Source organism: Pipistrellus hanaki (genome assembly GCF_964339955.1).
Source record: "Pipistrellus hanaki genome assembly, chromosome: 16".
Classification (NCBI taxonomy): Eukaryota; Metazoa; Chordata; class Mammalia; order Chiroptera; family Vespertilionidae; genus Pipistrellus; species Pipistrellus hanaki.
In genome coordinates this window covers 30,451,877-30,476,375 of record NC_140518.1, presented here as the reverse complement: position 1 = coordinate 30,476,375, position 24,499 = coordinate 30,451,877, and the positions used below count along the sequence as shown (strand labels likewise).

The 24,499-nt window shown below is 56.4% G+C and overlaps 3 protein-coding genes across 8 annotated transcripts in view; 1 reads left to right on the top strand and 2 right to left on the bottom strand.

The window, feature by feature from the left end:
- FAM222B (family with sequence similarity 222 member B) overlaps positions 1-3,924 on the top strand; it is a 53,784-nt gene extending 49,860 nt beyond the window's left edge. For 2 of the 3 annotated variants that reach the window (XM_084862970.1, XM_084862969.1), the window contains exon 3: positions 10-3,924. In XM_084862970.1, the coding sequence (XP_084719096.1) occupies positions 10-1,616 (1,607 nt within the window). In that variant the 3' untranslated portion in view covers positions 1,617-3,924. The remainder of the gene's footprint in view (positions 1-9) is intronic. The other variant, XM_084862971.1, reaches the window with a different exon arrangement.
- Positions 3,925-7,273: 3,349 nt separating this feature from the next.
- Positions 7,274-13,755, bottom strand: TRAF4 (TNF receptor associated factor 4). The gene is made up of 7 exons (XM_084863024.1): positions 13,491-13,755; positions 10,000-10,051; positions 9,345-9,449; positions 9,119-9,280; positions 8,871-9,032; positions 8,646-8,801; positions 7,274-8,381 (listed from the first exon to the last, which is right to left on the bottom strand). Exons 1-7 carry the CDS (start codon positions 13,631-13,633, stop codon positions 7,749-7,751), a joined length of 1,413 nt encoding a protein of 470 aa, XP_084719150.1. The 5' UTR covers positions 13,634-13,755; the 3' UTR covers positions 7,274-7,748.
- Positions 13,756-14,332: 577 nt separating this feature from the next.
- Positions 14,333-24,035, bottom strand: NEK8 (NIMA related kinase 8). Of its 4 annotated transcripts, none has more exons than XM_084862943.1 (15): positions 23,901-24,035; positions 21,331-21,536; positions 20,859-21,091; positions 20,504-20,635; positions 19,318-19,526; positions 19,082-19,161; positions 18,818-18,999; positions 18,580-18,730; positions 17,856-17,932; positions 17,404-17,521; positions 16,373-16,523; positions 15,911-16,074; positions 15,656-15,814; positions 15,322-15,480; positions 14,333-14,980 (listed from the first exon to the last, which is right to left on the bottom strand). In XM_084862943.1, exons 1-15 carry the CDS (start codon positions 23,945-23,947, stop codon positions 14,952-14,954), a joined length of 2,097 nt encoding a protein of 698 aa, XP_084719069.1. In that variant the 5' UTR covers positions 23,948-24,035; the 3' UTR covers positions 14,333-14,951. The 4 variants fall into 4 exon arrangements, with proteins under 4 accessions (XP_084719069.1, XP_084719068.1, XP_084719070.1 ...); XM_084862942.1 differs by having other exon boundaries at positions 21,331-21,609; positions 23,911-23,996; XM_084862944.1 differs by having other exon boundaries at positions 23,911-23,995.
- Positions 24,036-24,499: the final 464 nt, after the last annotated feature.

The following is a 24,499-nucleotide window of genomic DNA, read 5'->3' as shown; positions in this document are numbered from 1 at the left end:
TCTCTCTAGGGGACACTACACAGAAAATGAGAACTGCTCACTATCCTACCCCAGCCGAATTGGACGCGTATGCTAAGAAGGTCGCAAACAACCCACTGACTATAAAAATCTTCCCCAACAGTGTGAAGGTTCCCCAGCGGAAACACGTTCGTCGTACTGTGAACGGCCTCGACACATCAGCCCAGCGCTACAGCCCCTACCCGACTCAGGCTGCCACCAAGGCAGGCCTGCTTGCCATTGTCAAAGTGCCAGCCAAAAGCATACTCAAGGACTTTGACGGCACCCGAGCCCGGTTGCTCCCTGAGGCCATCATGAACCCCCCAGTGGTGCCCTATGCTACTGTGGCACCCAGCACTTTAGCCCATCCACAGGCCCAGGCTCTGGCCCGCCAGCAGGCCCTGCAGCATGCACAGACCCTGGCCCATGCCCCTCCCCAGACGCTGCAGCACCCTCAGGGTATCCCGCCACCCCAGGCGCTGCCCCATCCTCAGAGCCTCCAGCAGCCTCAGGGCCTGGGCCACCCTCAGCCCATGGCCCAAACCCAGGGCTTGGTCCACCCTCAGGGCCTGTCTCACCAAGGTCTCCAGCATCCCCCCAGTTCCTTGTTGCATGGAGGCCGGAAGATGCCAGACTCAGATGCCCCCCCGAATGTGACCGTGTCTACCTCAACTATCCCCCTTTCAATGGCGGCCACTCTGCAGCACAGCCAGCCCCCGGACCTGAGCAGCATTGTGCACCAGATCAACCAGTTTTGCCAGACGAGGGCAGGCATCAGCACTACCTCAGTGTGTGAGGGCCAGATCGCCAACCCCAGCCCCATTAGTCGCAGTCTGCTCATCAATGCAAGCACCCGGGTGTCGACCCACAGCATCCCCACACCAATGCCTTCATGTGTGGTCAATCCCATGGAGCACACCCATGCGGCCGCAGCCGCACTGCCTGCTGCAGGCCCTGTCAACCTGCCCACGGGCATCTCTCGAGCCCCCACTGGCTATCCTAACGACCTCAAGCCAGTTGCCTGGAACCAGCATCAGCTGGCCCACCTACAACAGATGTGCAGTGAGGCTGGTGGGACGCCGGCCCCTGGTCTGACAGGCAAGCATGCAACAGGACGCGAGTTGGCAGGGCCTGGCTTTGTGGGCAAGGCCCCTGCCTACCCGCAGGAACTCTGCCTGGCACAGTCCTTCCATTTGAAGCCACCCATGGAGAAGCCAACCCCATCCCCACCAGTCAACGGCCTGGCAGCCCCATTGGCCTACCCCAATGGTCACTACTTCCAGCCCCTGTGGAACAACATTCTGCCCACTCCCAATAGCGACAGCTCGGGGTCTCAGGACCTCGCCATGCCGTTCCACGCTGGGCAGCCCACGGGCGCACCCCTTGACTGTGCGGCAGCTGCCGGGGCCCACTATCGAGCAGGGACCGGGGGCGTTCCGGTGGCAAGCCAGAACAGCTTGATGCAAACAGTGGATTACCTAAGTGGGGATTTCCAGCAGGCCTGCTTCCGAGAACAGAGCCTGGCCATGCTAAACAAGGCTCATCGCGCCCCTGGCAGCCGAGCCCCAGACCCCACAGATAGTCGAAGTCTTCATATTCAGCACCCTGGATATAGATAGGTAGTCCCGGTGCCCTCCGTAAGCTGTACATCATACAGCCCTCCTAGGTTTAGTCTTACTTTTGAGTAATTGGATAGTTTCAAATTTTTACTGCTCCAATGTGATCATTCTTAGATTTCTAAGAAAGGGAATTTGGTGGGATCTAATTGGGGACAGGGGGGGATTCTCTGTGCCCTCATTCTTTCCCCTCCACCAGCCCTAGCAGTTTTTGGAGATTTATGTTAGAACCTAATCCGAATCCCAGGCTTTTTTCTTCGCTGCCTGCCTGTCAGTCCTATTCCAAGTCCATCTCCCTCCCCACACTTGCGTTTCCCACCAGCCACCTCCTGTCTTTTCCTGCTCTGCCTTTTTCCCTTAGGACTGACATGAGCTAAGGGCCCTAGGTGAGGTCACTATAGGTGCCCAGCCTCCTAAGCTAGACCTCTGTCTGTTTTTCTGTCCCTCTTTCTCTAGGACTAAAAAGCCAGGCTTCCCAAGTGCTCTGGAACCTAATTCCTTATTCACCGCAAAGACCTCAAACCAAAACTGAACAGTCTTCATCTCTGCTCAGCCTCTTCATTCCTTAAGGCGTTATGTCTACATTGATCCCAGAGCCACTGAGCTGAACCTTGCCACACTTCTCAAGGGCATTCTGCAGACACTTGGCCGTAGCCTTGAGACATGGGAGGGGAAAAGTGTCTTTGTGTTGGTATCTTGGTTTTTTTATTCCCCTTTCCAGCCTAGAGAAATGCAGTGACCATGCAGCATACCTTTTCTCACTGTTGCCGCTCATAACTCATCTGCTGCCCTCATTCCCCACCCCCATCCAAAAAACAAGTATAACAAAAAAACTGATCCTACTTGAGGAATTAGGTAGATAAGGGATGATCACATTGGAGTTTGGAATTAAAAACACCAAAAAAAAAAAAAAAAAAAAAAAAAAAAGGCTTTTTGGTTCTCTACACTGGCTAAGAATATTGCTCTACACTGTAAGTTTTATGTTATGTTTCTGTATGAATGTAGTGTGGATTTGACTAGCATTGTGTGCGAGTGGCCCCACAGGTACATACACCTTCTAGACACCTCCTTTCGCAGCCCCTCAGTTTGATGAAGAAAGTAAGAAAAACACAAAGCCTTAAGCTCTTTGAATTCTTCCTTTACCAAATGAGCATGGTTCTAACAGCTGAAGATGGGTGTACATTGGAAACAGCCCCTCTCGCCCCTTGCTCTCCCTTCGCTCATACCCACTCCATGCTCAACACATCTAATTCCCAAGAGACAATTAGTTGGCTAGAAATTCAAACTTTTCTGTAACTTTAGATTGTTTTGTACATTTTTTTGTACCCTCCTATAGTTGGGCTCTGCCTTTTTTTTTCTCTCTCTCCCCTTAACCAAATAAGCCCCTTTTCCTCTCTGCTCTGGGGAATGTGAGCTGATGGTCTTATTTAAAATTTGGGGGTTTGTTTACTCTACTATCCACTGTTCTTTAGCCAGAACTCTCTAGTGATCTGAATCAATGTGACTGAAGACCAGTTTTTAAATTATGTGTTGGCAAGTTGCCTTATATTTAAAAATAGAAGAGAAAAAAAGCCTGATTGTGTTATGCCAAATGATAGCAACATGAAGTCCTAATTTATTGTTCCTGATTGTTTTCCTGACGTCTGTGCACACTGGTACCTCCCTGTCCCTGAGCCCCCAGGAGCATCTACTGCTTCTGGTGCAATGCCTTCTCCGAGGTGTTGGCCACCATCTCACCCAAGGCCCCCTTCCAGTTCTTCCTTCTCTGAGTTCAATCGAAAGAGCACTACTGTCCCCCCCTAACCCTTGCTTGAGCTCCAAACCAGATACTTTTGCTGTGATTTTTTTCCTAATGCCTCTCCCCAAAAGGTGAGCTGCCATTTTAGAAAATTGGACCAGACACCAACGTGGGGGCTTTATATCAAACCTCAAACCCATCTCTTCCTGTGTGGGGGTACAAATCTCTGAAGCCCTCACTCCCACCCCTAATCTGCATGGAAAATGTACTGTGACCCCCACCTTTGTCCCCAGCTGCCCTTGCCTTCGGTGTGAGATGTTTCCTAGTTCACCCTGAGCCCCTCACCCCTCTGCCAGCCAACCCCCAACCAGCAATAAGAGGCCAGACCAGGGCCTCCTATCTATAATCCCTGCCTCCACCCCACACTGCCCCTAGGGAATACTGTTTCCCTGAGCTGTCCACATACTGTAGCATTCACTCTCCATCTCTCATCTTATCACCTGTGGTGGTTTATGGGTATGATGGGGTTTTTAAGATTATTATAAACCAGTAAAAAGAAAAGTCACCTTTCAATCTTGTCCTATTTGTTTATAGTGGTTTCTAATGTCTCATTTACTGGAAGGGAAGCAATGTCTCATTTTTAAGAGGGGGACCCCTCTTCATCCCACTCAGAAGCCTCCCCCAATCCATTATTGAAGAAGAGGTTTTGGGATTGTAATGTAATCGATCCCTAGGAGGTACCCAGGATCTCTTCCCTAGGCAGGACAATTAGGGCCTTGATGGGTTAGTATGTCTTCCGTGGAGGTCTGAAGGATACTGCCACTTTCACTCCAAGGATCATAAATCACTGAAAAATGGGTAACTTGCTAATAAGCTATTTAAGACTAAATGTCCCTCCCTCCACTTCTCCCACCTCCAACAGGAATTCTGAGGGCCTCTGACAGCGGTGGAGGAAATAAGTGCTATAATCTGTAAAATGAAAAGTAACTTTTTAAAAAATATATATTTTACTGAATCTTTACAGAGAGGAAGGGAGAGGGATAGAGAGCCAGAAACCTCAATGAAAGAGAAACATCGACCAGCTGCCTCCTGCCCACTCCCCACTGGGTATGTGTCCACAAACAAGGTACATGCCCTTGACTGGGATCGAACCTGGGACCCTGAGTCCGCAGGCCGATGCTCTATCCACTGAGCCAAGCCAGTTAGGGCTGAAAAATAACTCTGGTGAATCTTACGGGTTTAGTATTGGAGAACTTTTCCCTTTTTTGTCTGCAAAGGGGGTCGGGGGAATCTGAGAGCAACTTACAGCCCTAGTTGGTTTGGCTCAATGGATAGAGTATCGGCCTGTGGACTGAAGGGTTCCAGGTTCAGTTCCAGTCAAGGGTACATGCCCAGGTTGTGGGTTTGATCCCCAGTAGGAATTGTACAGGGGGCAGCCGATCAATGATGAGAGGGAATCATTGATTGGGTGCCTCCTGCACATTGGACTGAGCCCACAACCCAGGCATGTGCCCTCAACCAGAACCGAATCCAGGACCCTTGGATCTGCAGGCTGACGCTCTCTCCACTGAGCCAAATCAGCCAGGGCATCATCATTGATGTTTCTATCTCCCTCTCCCTCTCTCTCTCTGAAATCAATTTTTATATATATATATATATATATATATATATATATATATATATATGAAAATATGAGATACTTACAGTTGACCCTTGAACAGTGGGGGTAGAGAAGTTAGATGTGTCTCTAACTATCCCCATTCCTACATAGTCTAAAATGACTCTAGCCCTAGCAAGTTTGGTTCAGTGGATAGAGCATCAGCCTACAGACTGAATGGTCCTAAGTTCAATACCAGTCAAGGACTCATGTCCAGGTTGCAGACTTGGGGGCGTGCAGAAGGCAGCCTATCAGTGGTTCTCATCATTGATATTTTTCTCTCCCTCTCTAAGGTCAATAAAAAATATCGCTCTATATAAAAGCCTAGGCAACCATGACAACCTGGCTGGTAGCTATGACATGCACTGAGCACCAGGGGGCAAACGCTTACTGCAGGAGCTGCCCCCTGATAATGCGTTCCCATAGCCAACCTCCCAAAGCCCCTCCCCAATCACCAGCCAGGTGGAGGGACCCCACCTGTGCACAAATTTGTGCACTGGGCCTCTAATGTCAAATTAAAATGACTCCAAAGACTTTACTAATAACCTGTTGACAGGAAGCCTTACCAACAACAGCTGGTTAATGCATATTTTGTATGTTACATGTCGTATATGCTCTATTAAAGTGAGCAAGAAGAAAAATGTTTAAAAACAAAGCAATATATTTACAATACTTATTGGGGGGAAAATCCATGTATAAGTGGACTTGTGCAGTTCAAACTTGTGTTGCTCAAGGGCCAACTAGATTCCCCGGTCCCCCTTTTGGTTGGTTGAACGTCATCCTGTGCACTGAAGAAGAGTTGCCAGGGCACATACCTGAGTTGTGAGTTCGATCCCCAGTTGGGACACAAACAGAAGGCAACAAATCAATTTTCCTCTCTCACATTAATGTTTCTTTCTCTAAGTATGTCCTTGGGTGAGGATTAAAAACGAATTAAAAACACAAAAATAAAACCTGGCCCGAGTTCCACAGGGCAACTATGACTGCCTATAACACCACTGGAATGAGGGCTAGGCCTGAGTATGGAGTTGACTGCAATGCACCATTGTTGCACACAACTCTAAAAAGCACATTCCCTGGAATGGTGCAATGACAGTCTTGTCAGCAGAGACAGCCCAAACTTGATCCATTGTATCTGACTTCTCTTGGAAAGATGGTTCCATCTGTTGCCTGAAGCAAGTGCTTAAGGCGTTTCTTCTGCTAGAGCAGTGGTCGCCAACTGGTGGCCTTAGAACCATTGGTGGTCAGTGAGGTCTGAAAGGTTTAAGGAAACCGGTTAGAGCATATGGTTGTCCCTATTAGCTTCCAGAGTCACTGTATCAGGGTGGTTTTTATCTGACGAAGGGGCCACCTTTATTAGGCAGCCAGGACCCGTTTCTTCCTAGATCTGTGAATTTGACCTTTTGAAGGCCAAGCTGGTGCTTGTTTCTCAGTGTGAACTATAGCCCTCGAACCTTCCCTCGACTAGGTAAGTTTCCATCATTGGGCCTCTTCTCAGGGCCAGCCAAGAGTAAGGCACTTACTTAATGCTGATTAGATCATCTTTATAGTAAATCAAGGTGAGCAGGATTACTCTCAATCCTGCACGTAGTTTCACCAGCGAGAGCAAAATGCCTCTCCATATAGCTAAGTAACTTGCCAAAAAGGAAGCAAGGTTAAGGATCCAAATCTAACTATGGCAAAATTAAAAGAAAGCTATACATCTAGGAATTGCTGGAGCTTGAAACAGAATCCAGGCCCTGCCTCAAACCAGCTGAAGTCAATGCACTCTTTTGTTCCTATTGATTCTGTTAAATGTGGGTAATCATAGGCACCCACTGAGGTGTATATGAAAAGCAAATGAGTATGGATGAGGAAATCCAAGCACTTTATACACCCCTTGTTCAGCTTAGTCTCTGAGTTTGGGCTGGGCTTTGGAGTTAATATTCATCAAGCACTTATTCTGTGCTAGGAACATGCTTTGTCTCATTAAATCTTCAACAGAACTAAAATAGGTTCTGTTATGTTGATAAAACGATTTCACTTGATTATTAAATGAAATAATGCATGTAGTGCTTAAGTGTCACCACCAGAGGGCAGCAGCAGGAATCTCTTCCACACAAAGCCTGGTGCACTTCCCCTGTCGTCCACCAGAGGGAGACCCATCAGGGCAGCTGATTCTAGGGGCAAAGGCAGCAGCCGCCGCCAGTCTGGTCCTTTGCCTTCACAATTGGGCCCAGCCTTCCAGGGCCCTAACCCACCCAGATAAGTCAGACTGGAACCAAATTAATAAATACAATTCAGGATTTATTAAAAATCAGGGCTCCCTGCTGTGCCCTCCTGGCACTAAGTAAATAAATAACCAGAAGACACAGAGGGAAGAGAAATCAGATTTCAAGACAGATTCTTTACCCGACTCTCCCTCCCCCCTATGGCTCTTGGGACATAGCACCAGCAGGCACCTCGGTCCAGGTAGAATGTGGCCGGCACCAAGGCATGTCTGCCCTGCCCAGGAGAGGAGACAAGCCCTAGGATCACTTGTTTCCAAGCCCTTGATGACCCCAAGACCTGCTCGGCCAGGGCTGAAGCACCAATAGGAGGCACCTGAGGGTGGTAAGGGAGGGGGGAGGGGAAATAGGGTAACAGAACCTAGGCTGCAGAAGCAGCTGAAAGGGGGTCCTGCCCCCTTCTCCAGGTTCAGCCAGTGCCTGACAGAGGTCGTGTCCCACCCCCCCTTTGTCCTGGAGCCGTCTGTGCTCACTCAGCTGAGGATCTTCCGTGGCAATTCAACTGAGGCACGGATGAAGACTGCATCATCCCGCACATAGTTTCGCTTGCGGATATCCTGGTGGGAGATGAATTTGGGGTAACCAAACCCCAAAGAACTCTCATCCAGGGAGCCCCGCCAAGTGCCTGGTTTTTGGAAATTCTTCCAGTTTGGGTCAGGGTGAAAGGTCTCAGTGACATGCTGTGGCTTAGCCAGCCCAGGGTCACTCTGATCCAGCAGGGAGAAGGTGACGCGGCGGGCAAAGGGCCACTCCAGGAGATTGTCAAAGGCACCTGGCAGCACGCGAATGTACAGCGAGAGGTGTGTGCCCTCACCGCTGCCATTGCCGTTGAGGAACGCAGACACCTGCAGCTTGTAGCCATACTTGTGTGTGTAGAAGGCGGGGCTGAAGCACTCCAGGTTGGGCTTGGCTTTGGCCTCCTGTAGCCGGCGCCCATAGCTGCCAATCTTCCAGATGAGCACACCGTCACTGCCCACCGACAGCTCCTCCAGCTCCCGCCGCAGCTCCTGAAGCTCCTGCCGCTGACGGCTCACCAGGGCGCACATCATGGCCAGGTGGGGCTTCACACTCTCCTCCACGTGCCGTGCCATGGCCAGCTTCGGGCACTGTCGGCAAAGCCCCAGGCCGTGGGGGAAGGGAGGAGAGTTAGCAGGACGGGCGGCCCAGGGTGGAGGGGAGGCATGGGGACAGGGTGGCCCGCACTCGGTTCAGATTGAGGAAGGCTGAGGGCACTGGGAGGATGAGGCTGGCCAGCAGGGGGAAGGATTCGGAGCAGCAGAGCAGGGACCGCCAAGGGCTCAGGCCCTACGTCTAAGTCAGGCTTTACGGACCAAGAAGGGGGTTGACAGGAAGAAGGAGGGGCGTCTCACCCTGTGCTTGCAGCCGGAGTCTTTGAATGGACACAGCACCAGGGCAGTGCTACAGCTGTCCTTCAGGTGGCCTGGCAGGTCCTCCCTGGCCACGGTGCCCACGCCACACTGGTTGGGGCAGGGCACAGGCAACCTCGGGCACTGGTACTGGTGGCTCTAGGGTGGCAGAGACATGGTCAGCAGCCGGACTCCCTGCCCCACAGCCCCGCTCAGGAAGGGCCTCACCTGGATGGTGTCAAAGACGAACTCCTTGGCACAGTAGGTGCAAGGCTGGGTGCGCTTGGGGCACTCGGAGGTGGCATGCTGGGCCAGCAGCCGCCGCATCATGCGGGCACCACACTTGTTCTCACAGTACACGCTCTCCTGGGGACACACGCCCTCGTGGCTCTGTGGGAACGTCAGAGGGGCTGAGTTAGGGGGTCCTGGGCTATCAGGTGCCCCACTCCCTCTCTCCTCAGCCAGGCCCCACCCACCTCAAACGCCTCCCCGCTGAAGTCGCAGCCACAGAACTCGCACTTGAGGCGCCGCTTAGGGCAGTCGTGTTGCAGGTGTGCAGGCAGGTCCCGGCGGCTCAGCTTGGTGGGGCAGCGGTTGGGGCAGGGGACTACATTGAAGCTGCAGGTGTTCAGGTGACCCTGGCGGGAAGAGCGGGGTCAGCGCCTGCCAGGGAGGGGGGTCCCTGCCCCGCCGGAGCCTCACCTGTAGGTGCCGAAGCGGCCCGCTCCAGCGGCAGCCCTCCTCGCTGTGGATGCAGCGGATGGGCAGGCCCAGGACCTGCACCTCCAGCTCTGGGTCCGGGTAGATCTGGGGACGGGAATGGGGGAACCAGGGCAGGGTCAGAGCCTGCTACAGCCCCCACTTCCTGCCTCCTCCATCCCCCTGATGGGCTAGCTCTACCTCAGAATCAGTAACAGCCTCTCCTGGGCTTTATGCCCCTGTGCCCAGCGGTAAGGGGTACAGCAGGCAGTATGTGCTCTATTGCTGGGTCCCAGGGTCCCCAATACGCCTGCACATGACAATCAGCCTGCTTAGTTGCAAGCAGCCCTCAAACCCCCTGCTTCCTTCCCTCTGGTAGAGGGGGCCTGGCCCTCAGCCACGGGTCTGGCCAGCCACCCAGAGGGGAGGGGAGCACTTCTTGTGGCACAGAGCAGCTCTGTGTACCCCACAAGCTGGGCATTGTGCCTGCCCTCCAGGGCACATGCGGGCCTCATTTGCAAACTGGCCTGGTGGAAGGGAACAGGCCACCTTTGTGGGGGCACAGGGTTCGGAAGTACTAAGTTGACACTGGCCCTGAGCCTACTGGCTGCCAACCTCCACCACGGGCAAGAGCCTCTGCCGGGCTCTGTGGACCCACCTTGGCATAGTCCAGAGGCAGCTGGTCCTCAGGGCATTTGAAGACTCCTTCACTGAAAAGAGAGGAGACAGGGTAAGACTCCACAGCACAGCCCATGTGGCCCCGTGGTTGGGCGTCGATTCCCCCAGGGCACAGGCCAGGGCCGCGGGCTCCATCCCCAGGAGGGGGCGTGCAGCCGGCAGCCAATCAATGATTCTCTGTCAAGGATGTTTCTACCTCTCTATTCCTCTCCCTCTCTCTAAATCAATAAAACACTTTTAAAAATAAAAAAGAATTCTGTGTGTTTAAAAAAAAGGACTCCACTCCATGGGAAGGGAGAACCCCAGGCCCCACCCCCTTAACGAGGGCAGTCTCTTGCCCTCACCAGACCGGTTCTGAGGCAGCCCCACCAGGAGGGGGAGCAGAGTCCTGAGGGTTCCGGACCCCAGAAAACCCCAGCTCTGGTCCTGGGAAGGCGAATCCTGGGCCCAGAGGAGGCGGAGACAGCTGCCCCAGACAGCATTTGGCCAACAGGTGGCAGCTGGCACCCCTCCCCCAGGATGGCAGCTGGACTGGGAAAGAACAGACTGCCCAGCCATCCCCTCCCCCCAGGCTAGTTTTCACTGGCTGAAAGCTGATTGGGGGAGGGAGGAAAGCAAGGTGAACAGGGATAGGCTGAGATTAAGTGCCAAAGCTTCCCAACCCATATGAGGGTGCCAGCCAAGAACCATGGGCAAAGGTCAGCTTGGGGCCACTTCACCCCATCCCTTCCCTCCTCCTAACGAGGGTGTGTCTCCTAAAGCAAAGAGGAGGAAAGGCTCACTGTGTTTACACTCCCAACCAGCCCTCAGCCAGGTGTCTCTGAGGGGCTGACCATCCCCAGGCCTGCAGGTGAGAGAACGAGCCACCGCTGAAGCACACCAGGCTGTGTCTGAGCCCGCCGCTCTGGTGGGCTCTGTTTCACGGAACAGCACGCAGAAGAGAGGCCAGGACAAGAAAAGCTGTCCATTATAAACGGATGAACCAAAAGATAGATATAGAGACAGTAAAGCAACAAGTAGACTGTCAAATTACAGCAGGTAGGGGAGGGAGATCTGGGGGAGATAATAGATCAACCGAAGGACTTGTATACATGCATATAAGTACAACCCATGGACACAAAACTCTGGGAGGGGGGGTATGTATGGGAGGGGTGGCAATGTTAAATTATGTACACAGATAATAAATGAATAAAAAAACGTGGGAAAAAGAAAAAAAAAGAAAAACTGTCCAGGCAAGCACCGCCAAGACTCCGCTCTAGCACTGCATGCAACCCGAAGCCCGCCGATCCTGCCCGCTGCCTGCCCTCCCCTCCGCCCATCGCCAGCAGGCGGTTAGCACTCGGGAGCCTGTTAGCATGCCTCCTTCCGCCAGTAAGACCTTGCTGACCCTAGCCGGGACCAGTTACACCTGGCAGGGCCTGGGCGGAGCCAGGGCTCACCCAGCAGGACTGAAGGCCCTCAGGCGTGGTGTTTCTGGCAGATGTAAGTCATGTGGGAGGCAGGCAGGACTCAGGCCGAAGCGGAGGCCGCATGGCAGCCCTGTCCATGTGTACTTTGCAGAACCTGGGCCGTTCATGCCCCAAATGCCCAAAGGATTCCTAGCACCCACCTCCTCTCCCCGACCCCACTACGACCTCAGGCCATGCCACCACGCAGATACATGCCCAGGCACTGATGAGCTGTCTATGCCCACGGGGCAAGCAGCCTTCCTGGACCAGCCTGGCAGGAGCGGGAAAGAGGGGTGGGTCATGGGGGAGGGGGTCTGCTCGCTGCTTCAGGAATGTGCTGAGTTAATGGTTTTGGAGACAGGGAGGGGTCTGAGGCAAGTCCCCAGGCTTCGAGCCGATTAGCCTGGGCAGCTTGGGGCCCAGCCAGGACAAAGGTCCCGTCCGCGCTATGGACACCCTTGCTTGTGTGGTATCCTGCGGTGGTGAGAGGCAGAGCCTGTCCACCACCTCTTCCCTCCTCCCTCCAGGGGCCTCAGCAGCAAAATGCAGGCACTAGGGGAAAGGGGGAGGCAGGGGCAGAGACTGCTTCAGGCTGCGCCGTGGAGGCCCAGGCCCAGGGGAGAAGACAGGAAGGGGGGAGGGGGCTGTGGGAGAGGAAGAGGGGATTTCCGGGAGGAGGAGGGGCAGACGCAGCAGAGGGGCGGTGGAGGGAAAGGGGCCTTGCAACCCCCTCCTGGATCCTTCCTTGAGGCAGTGGGGGTGGGTCAGCTGGGGGGGAGGGGGTGCTCAGCTGGCCTCATCTGGAAACCAGAGGGCTGGGGAAGGGCCTGAGAAGACAATGGGGCTGTGTGTCTGGGGGAGAATGTGTGTACACTGAAGGGAGGAGGGAGGGGGTGGGGAGTTGGAGGAGGGGGCAGCACCGCAGCTTGTGCAGGAGCATATGTGAGGGCAGGAGCCGGCCCAGGCAGTGGGGAACGGAAAACAAAGAGCCTGCTGAGATTTCCGCCAGGCTAGGGCTGCAGGGGACAGCCGGAGGGACAGACGGAGGGAGGGAGGGAGGGAGGGAGGGAGGGACAGCGCACTAAAGGCAGGAGCCCTAGAGATGCTCTCCTGCCCGCACCCTCAGCAAACAGCCTCCTGACACATGGCAGTGGCTGACCGGCCTCCCCTGTGATCTTGGACCTTCCCTGGACTCCCCACGCTGGCCCGAGCAGCTCCCGGCATGGGCAGGAGAGTCAAGACCAGAGGGCGCCCAGAACTCATCCGATGCCAAGAGCCAGGCGACCTGAGTCCTCAGAGAACAGGGGACGGGGTGCGATCCTCCCCCTCACCCCTAAGATCTATAGGCCACCGAGGTACCCAAGACCCCCAGGCAGGAGGGCCACCCAACAGGTTCCTGCTTCATTGGGGTCTGAGCGCCACAGTCCTTCCTCTCTCTATTGTGTGGCCACACACAGCCCAGACTGCACTCCCAGCCTTTAAGACACTGTGGCCGTGGCCAGTCACAGCCTTCCTCTCAATTTCTCGCCCGCCCCATCATCTGTGAATCGGGAGGACAGCTGCCGTTCCCGCAGTGTTCGAAAACCCCAGAGGCTGGCTAGATGGGTGGAAACTCCGGAAGTTTAAGGTGCAGCGCGGGAGGGAGGGTTCTGCCCTCCTCCTCCCACAAGGATCCAAAGTTCAAGGATGAGGCCACCGTGGCTCCCAGGTGAGGGGGGAGGGCCGGCCACGGGTCGGGCACGGCGTCTTCGCCCCCCGCCGCTCCGCGGGAAGGTCCTGAATTCTCCCGACCGGGCGCGGGAGCCCCTGGCACCCGGAGCCCCGCGGACCCGTGCGTGGGGTTCTCCCTCCGGGCCTGACATCATCGCCGCCCCGTGATGTCACGGCGGCCGCCCGTGAGGTCACCGGCCAAGGCGCAGACAAAGGCGCGGCGTGCCCCCGGGCTGCGCCCCTTCCCATGCGGGGCCCCCCGCCCTGGCACCCCCCCCTCCCCCCCGGCCCCGGCCCCGGCCCCGGCCCGCACCTGAGGAACTCCTGCAGGCAGGTGTCGCAGAAGCGGTGGCCGCAGGTGGAGACCTGCACGGGCTCCCGCATGGGCTTCCCGCACAGCGGGCACAGCAGCCGCCGCTTGGGCTTCTCCAGGAACTTGTAGTCGAAGCCGGGCATGGCGGGCGGGCACGGGCGAGCGGGGCCGGGCACGCGGCGGCCCCACAGCCCGCGCCACGCTCGGGCCGCGCTCCCGGCTCCGGGCGGCGCCGACTGTTGGCTGCGGCCGGGCCCGGCCCGCCTGCCCGCGGCCGGAAGAGGGGGCGGAGCCGCGCCCGCGCGGTCCTAGCGCCCGGCCGCGCCGCGCTCCCCTCTCGCCCGGGGACGCGTGGCTCTGCGGTCGGCGCTTTGCCAGGCTTGCCCCCTCCCCGACACGGGGGCTCCGCTTTCCGCTAGAGAAGGGAGATTGTGGCTCCGCTTCCCCCCAGAGCAGGGAGCTGAGGGCAGGGGGCGGGGGCAGGGGGATGACCCTGACGCTAGATGGGGCGGAGGGACCGGGGTACGGGCTGGGCCGCGCCACAAAGGTTTGCTGCTCCCGAGGGTACAGCTCGGGCCCGGGGGCCACGTGTCGCCCTGGAGCCCGGGACTGCGGCTTCCAGGTGCTAGGCAGCCGAAGCCTGGCAACCAGATCTCGGGAGCCCGGCTCGGGAGGAGAGGCAGGGCTGGCGCCGGGCCAGAGGAAACTCAGCCGTCTTAGGCTGCGCCCACATTCCTTCCTTGACCTGGGCCGGCCCTGCAGCGGAGATGGGGGTGGGGGCCCAGCCCAACCCTGGGGTGTTGGGCAGCCACTCCCCCCTCCTGAAGAGACCACACTCTAGGCAGGCAGCTGATGTTTTTATTGGCACCTCTTCCAGTCATCTGGAAACTGGTCTGGCCAGCCAGTTACCCTTTCCCCCAACCTGTTTTGGAGAAGTGGCAGAGGGCAGGGCAGGGGGAGCAGCTACCTAGCCCTCCCTGCCCCAGGCAGTGCACAGGCGAGGCCGCTGGAATGACCGCTGGGATGGCCCTCCAGGCAGGCTCCACCTTGACCTGCTCCGGAGCCGGAGCCGCTGTCCCCGCGGGCACCGGGGATGCATTTTCTAACCAGGCCGGAGGAGGAGCAGGTCCTGGCTGGCGCCACATCCACCTCCAGCCTTGGAAGACCACCTGCTTCCAAGGGTTAGAGCTGGCTTCCAACTCAAGGCAAGCGGGCCCCTGAGGGCACTGACTTCAGAGAAGAAGGGGTGGGAGGGAAAGAGGAGTGTTAGGGGGATAGGGTGGGTGGTGTTTTTCATATCCCGGGCCAAAAGCAGCGCAGGGGCTTGCTTCATCCGTTCTTCCACCCCGGGAGACATCATCCAGGGGCACGCATGGAGACAGTCATGCTTCAGGCACCTGTGCTTTTCAAGAACATTAGGAGCAGCAACATCCGGGTGGTCCAGAGGTGTGTCCGGGGACTTCAGGGGGGGACTGGCTCATCTGTGACGGCTGGAGAGCACAAGAGAGAACCCTCTGCAGCCTCCCAGAGAACAGAGCCTCCAGCAAGCACCCCCCACCACTGCTCCCAGTTCCACACCGGCCCTGGACTCTGCCAGACCAGAATAGAGGCTCAGACTAAACTGGGCAGCCCTTCAATAAGGCCCCAGAGTACCCACCCTGGCCCACCCCAGGCAGGAGCCTCGGTTTTATCCCACAGCTTCTGCTTTCATTTACGTGGGGGCTAACGATGTGTTTTGGTGATTCGGGCTGTGGCCACCGGGGATGGGGGTGTGGGCAGGACCCAGCTGGGTTAGCCCCGTGTGGGTGAGGTGGGAAAAGGTGTCACTCACGGCGGACAGCCAGGAGAGTGTTTCCATGGCAACAGGACACAGACGTCACCGTGTAGGGATGTGTCTCATCTAGCTGCACTGGACGAGGGAGCGCCGCATCCTCGTCCCTCCTTCCCAGCCGGCCTCGGGCCCCTTTGCCCCAAGAGTACACCTCACCTTCTGCCAAAGAGGGAAATGGGAGGAGAATGCATCTTAGCCAGCAGAGCAGGTGTCCCCCCGGATTGCCCTACCGGCCAAGGAGGTTGCTGAGTTCAGCAGATCTGAGCATGATAACCCCCCACTGCCCATGGGCCTGTCCATGCCCATCTCTGCCCCCATGGTGCCCACTAATCACCTGCCCCGATGGCCACCGTGAAGGCGTCCCCACAGGCCACCATTGCTATCTTGATGCCCTGCAGGCCTTGCACTTGACAAGGTGCCCGGCTGCCTCGGCGAGCACTGGTACCCAGTTGACCGTGCTGGTTGCTGCCGAAAGTGTAGCAGTCACCAGAGGCTGGAAAGGAGGAGAGGAAGACAAGGGGTGCCTCCACTGAGGTCCCAAAGAGGCCGGAGAGTCCCCTTCCTGCCGCCTTGCCCAGGTCCTCCTCACCCGTCACCGCCGCGGAATGGGCAGTGCCGAGGTCCACACTCAGCAGCGTCTCCTGGTCCAGGGGTGCAGAGCACAGGGGTGCGAAGCTCAGCACCTCCTCCACTTGCTGGTGGGGGGCAGGCTCCTCCCCCAGGGAGAGGTGGTCCAGGCCCAGCTTGTTGAACCTAAGGGCAGAGCCAGAAGCCAAGCCCAACGGACACAGTATGTATAGACCAGCGGCCGGCACCCCGTGGTCTGCGGACCACGGACGGTCCATGAGGTCCGAAAGGTTGGCGACGGCTGGAATAGGCTGTCCTGCCTCCCAGCTATCTGGGCAGGATCTGCTGTACCAGGGGACAGAGCCCACAACACCCCCAGACCTCCTCAGTTCTAACCCCTGGTGGGAAGCAGGCGATGACAGACGGAGCATTAACAGCCAAAGGAGGGGAGGGGCAGTCTAGTCATCCCGAGGCACCTCGTTACCTGTTGCTCCCGCAGGCCAGGGCTCGGCCAGGCACAGTGAGGATCATGGAGGAGTCAATGCCACATACAACCCGCTGGGCTTCCTGTCCCGGGGGCATGGGCACCTGCTGGGGGCAGTTGTAGGACTCCCTGCTGCCTAGTCCCAGCCGGCCTACAAGGAGAAACCAGGACGGGGCTAGTTTGGACTTTAGGGTTGGTGATGCCGGCCCCAGGCGGGACACTCAGGCTGATGGCTGAGGACCCTGGAGAGGCGGCAATGGTGTGAGTGGAGGAGTCCCATCCTCAGCCCCTCTTTGGGTCAAAATCCTACTCCTCCTTTAAGGGCCTGTTCGATGTCTCCGCTGCTCCTCCAGGGGAAGTCCCTTGCCATTCCTTCAGTTTCGACACCTCTGGACCTGGGGTGGAGCCCTGACGCTGTCTGTCCTCTGTTTAATGATGTGTCATCCCATTCCTCCACCACCAGCGTGCCCCGCGAGGACAGGATCCCACCTCCGTCAGCTCTAGTGTCAGTGCCCAGCCTGATGTCTGACCCGGAGAGAGTCACAGTGAAAAGTGTTGGGCCGAAACCAGTTTGGCTCAGTAGATAGAGCGTCGGCCAACGGACTGAAGGGTCCCGGGTTCCATTCCAGTCAAGGGCATGTACCTTGGTTGCAGAAACATCCCCAGGTGGGGGCGTGCAAGAGGCAGCTGATCGATGTTTCTCTCTAACTCTCCCTCCCTCTCCCTTCCTCTCTGTAAAAAAGTCAATAAAATACATTTAAAAAAGAAAAGTGTTGGGTGAATGAAATCTCCCTCAGAAGTACCTGAAGGAAGTAACATCTTGTTCCTCTTGTCTCAGCACCCAGCACAGAGTGGGCACACAGTGGGTGCACAGTGAAGATTTGCTGGGTGAATAAGTGAATGGAATTGGAGAGGAAAGAGTGGGGAGAACACGGGCCTTGGGGTGGAAGGTGGGAATGAGGGGCACAAGTCATGGCGGGGGGCTGCTGTGAGATGGCGCCAGAGGCTGGCACTGGGGAGAGAGAGCTTACCCCCATCTCCGCGGCCCCAGGCAAACAGTTCTCGCTCAGTGGACAGGGCCAGCACGTGAGAGGCCCCACAGGCCACCTGCACCATCTCATAACCCAGCAGGGCCTCCACAATGGTGGGCTGGAGAGAGAGAGAGAAAGAGAGAGAAAGAGAGAGAGGAAACTGGGCAAGGGGCCTGGACCCAACGTCCCCCGTCGAGACAAAGTTGGAGGCTCCATATTCTCACGAGATGGCGGTTTCTGTAACTCACCGCCACCGTCACCAGCACTGCAGCCACGGGGAAGCCCGGTCTTTCTGTACTTCCCCTGCTGCTGCCCAGCACAGGTGCAGCCTGGGAGCCAGCGGGGCCTGTGGCTGCTGAAGATTCCCCTGCCCCCGCCCTGGGTTTCAGCTCTCAGGCTCCTCGCCATCTCTCTCCCCAACTTCCTCCTCCCCAGGCACGTGCGCCGCCCACCTGGCTGATGTCGTTGAGGCTGCCGTGGCCCAGGCACCCGTTGCTGCCGCTGCCAAAGGTCATGATGATGCCTCGGTCTTGGGAGGCGGGCGTTGAGGAAAGGAAAGGGAGAGAGATTAGGCAGTTTTTCCGGATAGACCAGTCCAACCTAGAGTTGGAGAAACAATCAAATATTAGTTGGAGGCCGAGGCTGGAAGAATGAAATGGAGGACAGAGGCGGACAGGGGTCTCTTTTCCCAAGTGTGTGACTCTGGACAAGTGACTTAGCCTCTGAGCCTTAGTTTTCAGATCTGTCGAATGGGACACTATGACTACCTTGCCAGGCCTGTCGTGAAGGGCAGAAGAGACTGTGTGAGCAACCCCTGGCGCTCAATAACTAGTAGATAGGAGCATTACTATTTTTTAAAATATATTTTTATTAAAAATATATATTTTTATTGATTTTTTACAGAGAGGAAGAGAGAGGGATAGAGAGTTAGAAACATCGATGAGAGAGAGAGACATCCATCAGTTGCCTCCTGCACATCCCATACTTGGGATGTGCCTGCAACCAAGGGACATGCCCCGGACCGGAATTGAACCTGGGACCTTTCAGTCCGCAGGCCAATGCTCTACCCACTGAGCCAAACCGGTTTTGGCGATAGGAGCATTATTAAGTGAGCAACTGCAAGTGACAGGCAAGGAGAGACGTTGCCCACGGCCCCCTCCCCTCCTCCGCACTAACCAGTCAGGCAGGCTGTGAAGAGGTCCCCGCAGGCCACATGCTTGATGGTCACACCTGACTGGCCCTCCAGGAAACGGGAGACGAACTGGGGCTGCTGCTGCTCCACGGCCCCCGGGAGGAGGGCGCCCCCTCCGCCGCCGAGGGGCGGGGCCTGGGGAGCAGATGGCGTGGGGAGGCCCTGAGCGCCCCCTCCTGAAGGCACGCCCTGCCCCGCTCCGGGCTCCCCCACCCCGCTCACCTCCCACAGGATGAGGCGCCCGGAGCGGGTGACCCCAGCCTTCTGGGTGCGCCCGGCGGCCACCTGGACCACCTCGGTGTTGAGCATCGGCAGCCGCAGAGGAGCGCTGAGCCCCCCGCCCCAGGCGTACACGGAGGACAGAGGCGGCGGGATGGCTGGCCGAGCCGGTCCCCGGGGGACGCCTGTGGGGACGGCCATGAGGTCTATGAAACTGGTGGGAAGGGCGTGGTGTCTACGGGGCCCCGGAAGGTCGGCTGGACTTACCCCTGCAGCGGGCACTGGCGGTCCTGCTCCCGGAGCTGCCTGGGGCTGCGGGGGGCCCGGAGGCCAGGGACTTCTCTGCCCTGCGGGACAGACGGACCGCCCCTCAGCACACCGCCTGACCCTCCTGGGCATTCCCCCACACAGGGATGATTTGCCCTGAGGATGTCCCAGTCTTTCTGAGCTCCCACCGGGTGCCCCCCCCTGCCCAGGGCCCCCTCCCCGCTCCCCGCACAGGCCTCCGCATCCGGACGCTGCCCAGGTCGGTGTGCAGGTTGAGGAGGGCGCGCACGCAGAGGGGCTGCGCCATGATGTGGCTGAGCGGCGGCCTCTGAGCTGGCTCCAGGCTGAGCAGACTCAGGACCAGCTGGCGCAGCTCGGGGCTGTAGCGGTCGGAGATGGGCGCGAAGGTGCCGCTCATGATCTTCAGCACCAGCGCCGGCAGGTTCTGCGGAAGGCACCAAGTTTGTTTTCTTTTTGTTTTGTTTTGTTTTGTTTTAATATATTTTATTGATTTTTTTACAGAGAGGAAGGGAGAGAGATACAATAGTTAGAAACATCGATGAGAGAGTGAGTCATCGATCAGCTGCCTCTTGCATGCCACCCACTGGGGATGTGCCCACAACCAAGGTACATGCCCTTGACCGGAATTGAACCCGGGACCCTTCAGTCCACAGGCTGACGCTCTATCCACTGAGCCAAACCGGTTTCGGCAAGGCACCAAGTTTTGGCCAGAGCCTCAGGTCAGTCTCTGAGGTGGTTTCAGCCCAGCCCCTCATCTGATGGGCGGTCACAGCCTTGTGCTCAGGAGACTTCAGTCTGGTGAGGGGACTCCCAAAATGACAAGGGACCCAAACCCTGCTTTCAAGAACCTCTGACAGCCGAAACCAGTTTGGCTCAGTGGATAGAGCATTGGTTTTGGACTGAAAGGTTCCAGGTTTGGTTCCGGTCAAGGGCATGTACCTTGGTTGCGGGCACATCCCCAGTAGGGGGTTTGCAAGAGGCAGCTGGTAGATGTTTCTCTCTCATTGACGTTTCTAGCTCTCTATCTCTCTCCCTTCCTCTCTGTAAGAAAAATCAATAAAAATATATTTTTTAAAAAAAGAACCTCTGATAGGGGAGGTGCAGCTATGTCCTCCGAAACCCCAGGCTGTTGGGAAAACATAAGGGTTGCCTTCAGGAGGATCCCCGATCTGATGGGGGAACTCTGCCCGCAGGAGCCCTCAGTTTAAAGGGAAGAACCAGCCCTACCCTGGGGAATTCACGGTCTGAGGGAGGCCACAGCCCTGCCGTGGGCTAATCCTCCAGTCTGCACGGGGAGACCTGACTCAGCCACAGAGGAGAATCACGCAAGCAGGTGGAGCCGGGGATTTCAGGGGGAGGGAGACAGATTTTCCAGTTGTCCCCTTCGGGGTGGTTACTCACCGCAGCCTCAAAGGCCCTCTTGAGGCTGGCCAGCTCGTAGAGGACGCAGCCCAGGGCCCAGATGTCGCTCTTCTGGTTGTAGGGCTTGCCCTCGCACAGCTCGGGGGAAATGTAGCAGGGCGTCCCCACCACCTGCAGGAGGGAAGCTACTATTGCAGCCCAGGGAGGGAAGACCAAGGGCCACGTGGAGACCGCTTCCCCCCCAAGCAGGCCCAAGTGCTTCCTCCTGCAGGGTTACCCAGGCAGGAGCTAAGGGGCCAAGGCCTTGGGGGCGGGGCGGGGCCTAGGGCTGCAGAGTGGGCCGTGGCCCTCAAAACCTCCAGCGCCCTTGCGATTCCCTTCCGTGCCCAGGCACCGTGTAGGCCTTGCTCTTGCTGCTGAGGATCTTGGAGATGCCAAAGTCGCCGATCTTGACGACCATGCGGTGCTTGTCAAGAAGGATGTTCTGGGTCTTGAGGTCGCGGTGCAGGATGAGGTGGGTGTGCACGTGGTGCAGGGCCAGCAGGATCTGCACGAAGAAGTGCAGGATGGTCTCCTCCTCCAGCAGGGAGTTACAGCGCTTCTGGATGAACTCAGCCAGCGTGCCGCCTGCGGCAGCAAGGGCCGGGTCAAGATTCAGTCTTTCCCGAGCCCGAGATTTTCCTTTTATGTAACTAAGCACCCGGACAGGGCGAGTGCCTCCCGCCATCGCACTACTTGGATCTGAATTCTAAACCTCTGACCCTCAGCCTAGCTCATTCCGAGGAGGGACGCTGGCTACTCCGTGTCTGTCTGTCTCAGAGGTGAGAGGCCTTTGAAGCCGGGCCAGAGAGAGGAATGGGGCCCACCTGGTGCGTATTCCATGGCGATCATGAGGGCCTTGTCCTCCAGGAAGTTCTCATAGTACTCAATGACGTTGGGGTGGTTGAGCAGCTTGAGGACCTGACACTCATTTTGGGCCGCCTGCCGCTCTTCCTTGGTCATCTGCTCCACCGGGATCTGCTTGATGATCACCAGCTTCTGGTCCGCCTTGCGCAGGCACAGGTGCACAATCCTAAGGACGCGGGGCACAGCAGTGGGCACCGGCTCAGCCTCCAGCCACACATCCAGCTGGGAAGACCTGGTGACTGGACGGTGACTGGACTTGAGAGGGGAATGGCATGCACACTAAGAGGTCATCTCCCTGCACAGAACACGGAGTTTAGGAATGGGAAAGACTAACACAGACTCCGTGAGACCTTATTTGAAACTCAGTTTCACCACAGGCACAGTGAAGCCAAATTAGCCTTCATCTCTTTGTTTCCAGACTCTGAAGTCAATTGCCTGGATTCAAATCCTAGCTCCTCCTCTTACTAAGTATCTGACCTTGGATTATGTAACATCATCATCTGGAAAACAGAATTGACCTCAGTGTTGTCAAGGTGACCAAATAAGAAAATGCAGCCCTAACTGGTTTGGCTCAGTGGTTAGAGTAGGGGTGTCGAACTCAATCAGAGAAGGGGCCAAAATCTAAAATCCAGCCTAAATCGCGGGCCGAATGGTTTACTGAACAGTCATAAACTGACAATGTCATAAACTGACAGCGGAGTGCAGTGATGAAAGCGCGGTGCCGGCCACATTGCAAGGCCTGGCGGGCTGGATTTGACCCGCGGGCCTTGTGTTTGACACATGTGGGTTAGAGCATCGGCCTGCAGACTGAAGGGTCTCAGGTTCGATTCCGGTCGAGGGCATGTACCTTGGTTGCAGGCACATCCTGAGTAGGAGGTGAGTAGGAGGCAGCTGATGTTTCTCTGTCACTGATGTTTCTAACTCTATTCCTTCCTCTCTATAAAAAAAAAAAAAATCAATAAAATATATATTTAAAAAAAAGAAAAGAAAACGCAGCCCAGCTGGCATGGCTCAGTGGCTGAGTGTGGACCTACGAACCAGGAGGTCACGGTTTCATTCCCAGTCAGGGCACATGCCCAGGTTGGAGTTGATCCCCAAGAGGGGCTGTGCAGGAGTCTGGAACCAGGAGGCAACAGATGGATTTTTATTTTTATTTTTTTAAAAAAATATTTTTTATTGATTTTTTACAGAGAGGAAGGGAGAGAGATAGAGAGCTAGAAACATCGATGAGAGAGTAACATCGACCAGCTGCCTCTTGCACACCCCCTACCGGGGATATGCCCGCAACCAAGGCACATGCCCTTGACCAGAATCGAACCTGGGACCTTTCAGTTCACAGACCGGTGCTCTACCACTGAGCCAAACCAGCTTCGGCAATTTTTTATTATTTAAAAAAAAATATATTTTATTGATTTTTCACAGAGAGAAAGAGAGAGGGATAGAGAGCTAGAAACATCAATGAGAGAGAATAATTGATCAGCTGCCTCTTGCACACCCCCTACTGGGGATGCGCCCGCAACCACGGCACATGCCCCTGACAGGAATCGAACCCGGGACCTTTCAGTCCGCAGGCCGATGCTTTATCCACTGAGCCAAACCGGTCCCGGCAACAGATGGATTTTTAAAAAGATATATATTTTATTGATTTTCCACAGAGAGGAAGGAAGAGGGATAGAGAGCTAGAATCATCGACCAGCTGCCTCCTGCACACTGCCTATCGGGATGTGCCTGAAACCAATGTACATGCCCTTGACCAGAATCCGGGTCCTTTCAGTCTACAGATCGATGCTTTATCCACTGAGCCAAACCGGTTTTGGCAAAAGATGAATGTTTTGCCCTCACTGGATGTTTCTCTCTTTTTCCCTCTCCCCTCTGTCTCTAAAAATCAAATATATATATTTTATAAGAATAGCATTATATATATATATATATATATATATATATATGGATAGCATTCTTTATTTTGCCCACTACCTCCCAACTATACCATGCTTTTCCTCAGTTCCTGAATACTCTGAATTTTCCCCACTTGAGGACCTTCATCTATGCTGCTTCCTCCACCTGAAAAGCGCTGCCTTCACCTTCAGACTATCCCTCATTCCTCCTGCCTTGGCTTGAAACTTCACCTCTCAGAGAACTTTCCCTGACTACCCCAAGTAAGTACTTCCCTGCAGTGTCTTGTTTATGATACATTTTTCCTATAGGGAGAAAAGACCACGCCTGTCTTGGTCTTAACTGTACACTCATCCAGCGCCGAGAGCCTGACACAGGGTCGGCGCTCAATATTTGTTGAATGAATCAAGTCCGGCATCGAAGACCAGCGCCCTGCGTGGGCGCACACGCTCCCGGGGGCGTGGCCTCCTCCGGAGCCGAGTCCGCCAGCCGGGCCCGAGGCCGGAAGCTGGGCGGGGCTTCCCGGAGTGGCCCTCCCGCCTCGGGGCGGGGCTGGCCGGGCGGCGATTTCGCGGACGAAGTTGGGGTTTGTGTTCCCTTCTCCCTGAGTGCTTTCCTCCCCCGAGCCCCGGCTCACCCAAAGGCACCTCTTCCCACCACGCGGATCCGCTCGTACTTCTCCATCTCATGTCTCAGTCACATTTCCGGGACCCCCTACACTCAGACGCGGCGCATGCGCGGGCCCGCCCCTCCGGAGCCACGCCCCAACCCCGGAGCCACGCCCCAACCCCGGAGCCACGCCCCCCGCTCCGCCAGCTAATTGCCGGGAGCAAGTGGAGCTACTTGTTGGTTCTGCCTGGTGCCTCCCCTGCAGCAGCCTGGGTCTGCAGGGTTGCTTTCTTGGGGCTCGAGGAAGGAGAGGGCGATAGGCCATTTTTTGGCGCCCCGAACCCTCCCACCCTCGTGACCGCGTCCGGTCCTCGCAAAGCTTCCTAGGACGCGAGAGGTGCTCTTCGCAGGCCGAGTGGGGATGGGAAGCGAGGACTGACCTCTCTCTGCCCCCTGTTTGCCCACGAGTGACTGTTTTCGGCAAGAAAACAGATTCTCCTTGCTATGCAAGCGATACACAATACCAAAACCTGAACCGGCGCTCTCGGTCTACCGGGCCCGGGCAGTTTCTTGTTTGCCTAGGGAGGGACGAGGGAAAGCCCGGCCCGTGCACGTTGACTCACCTGC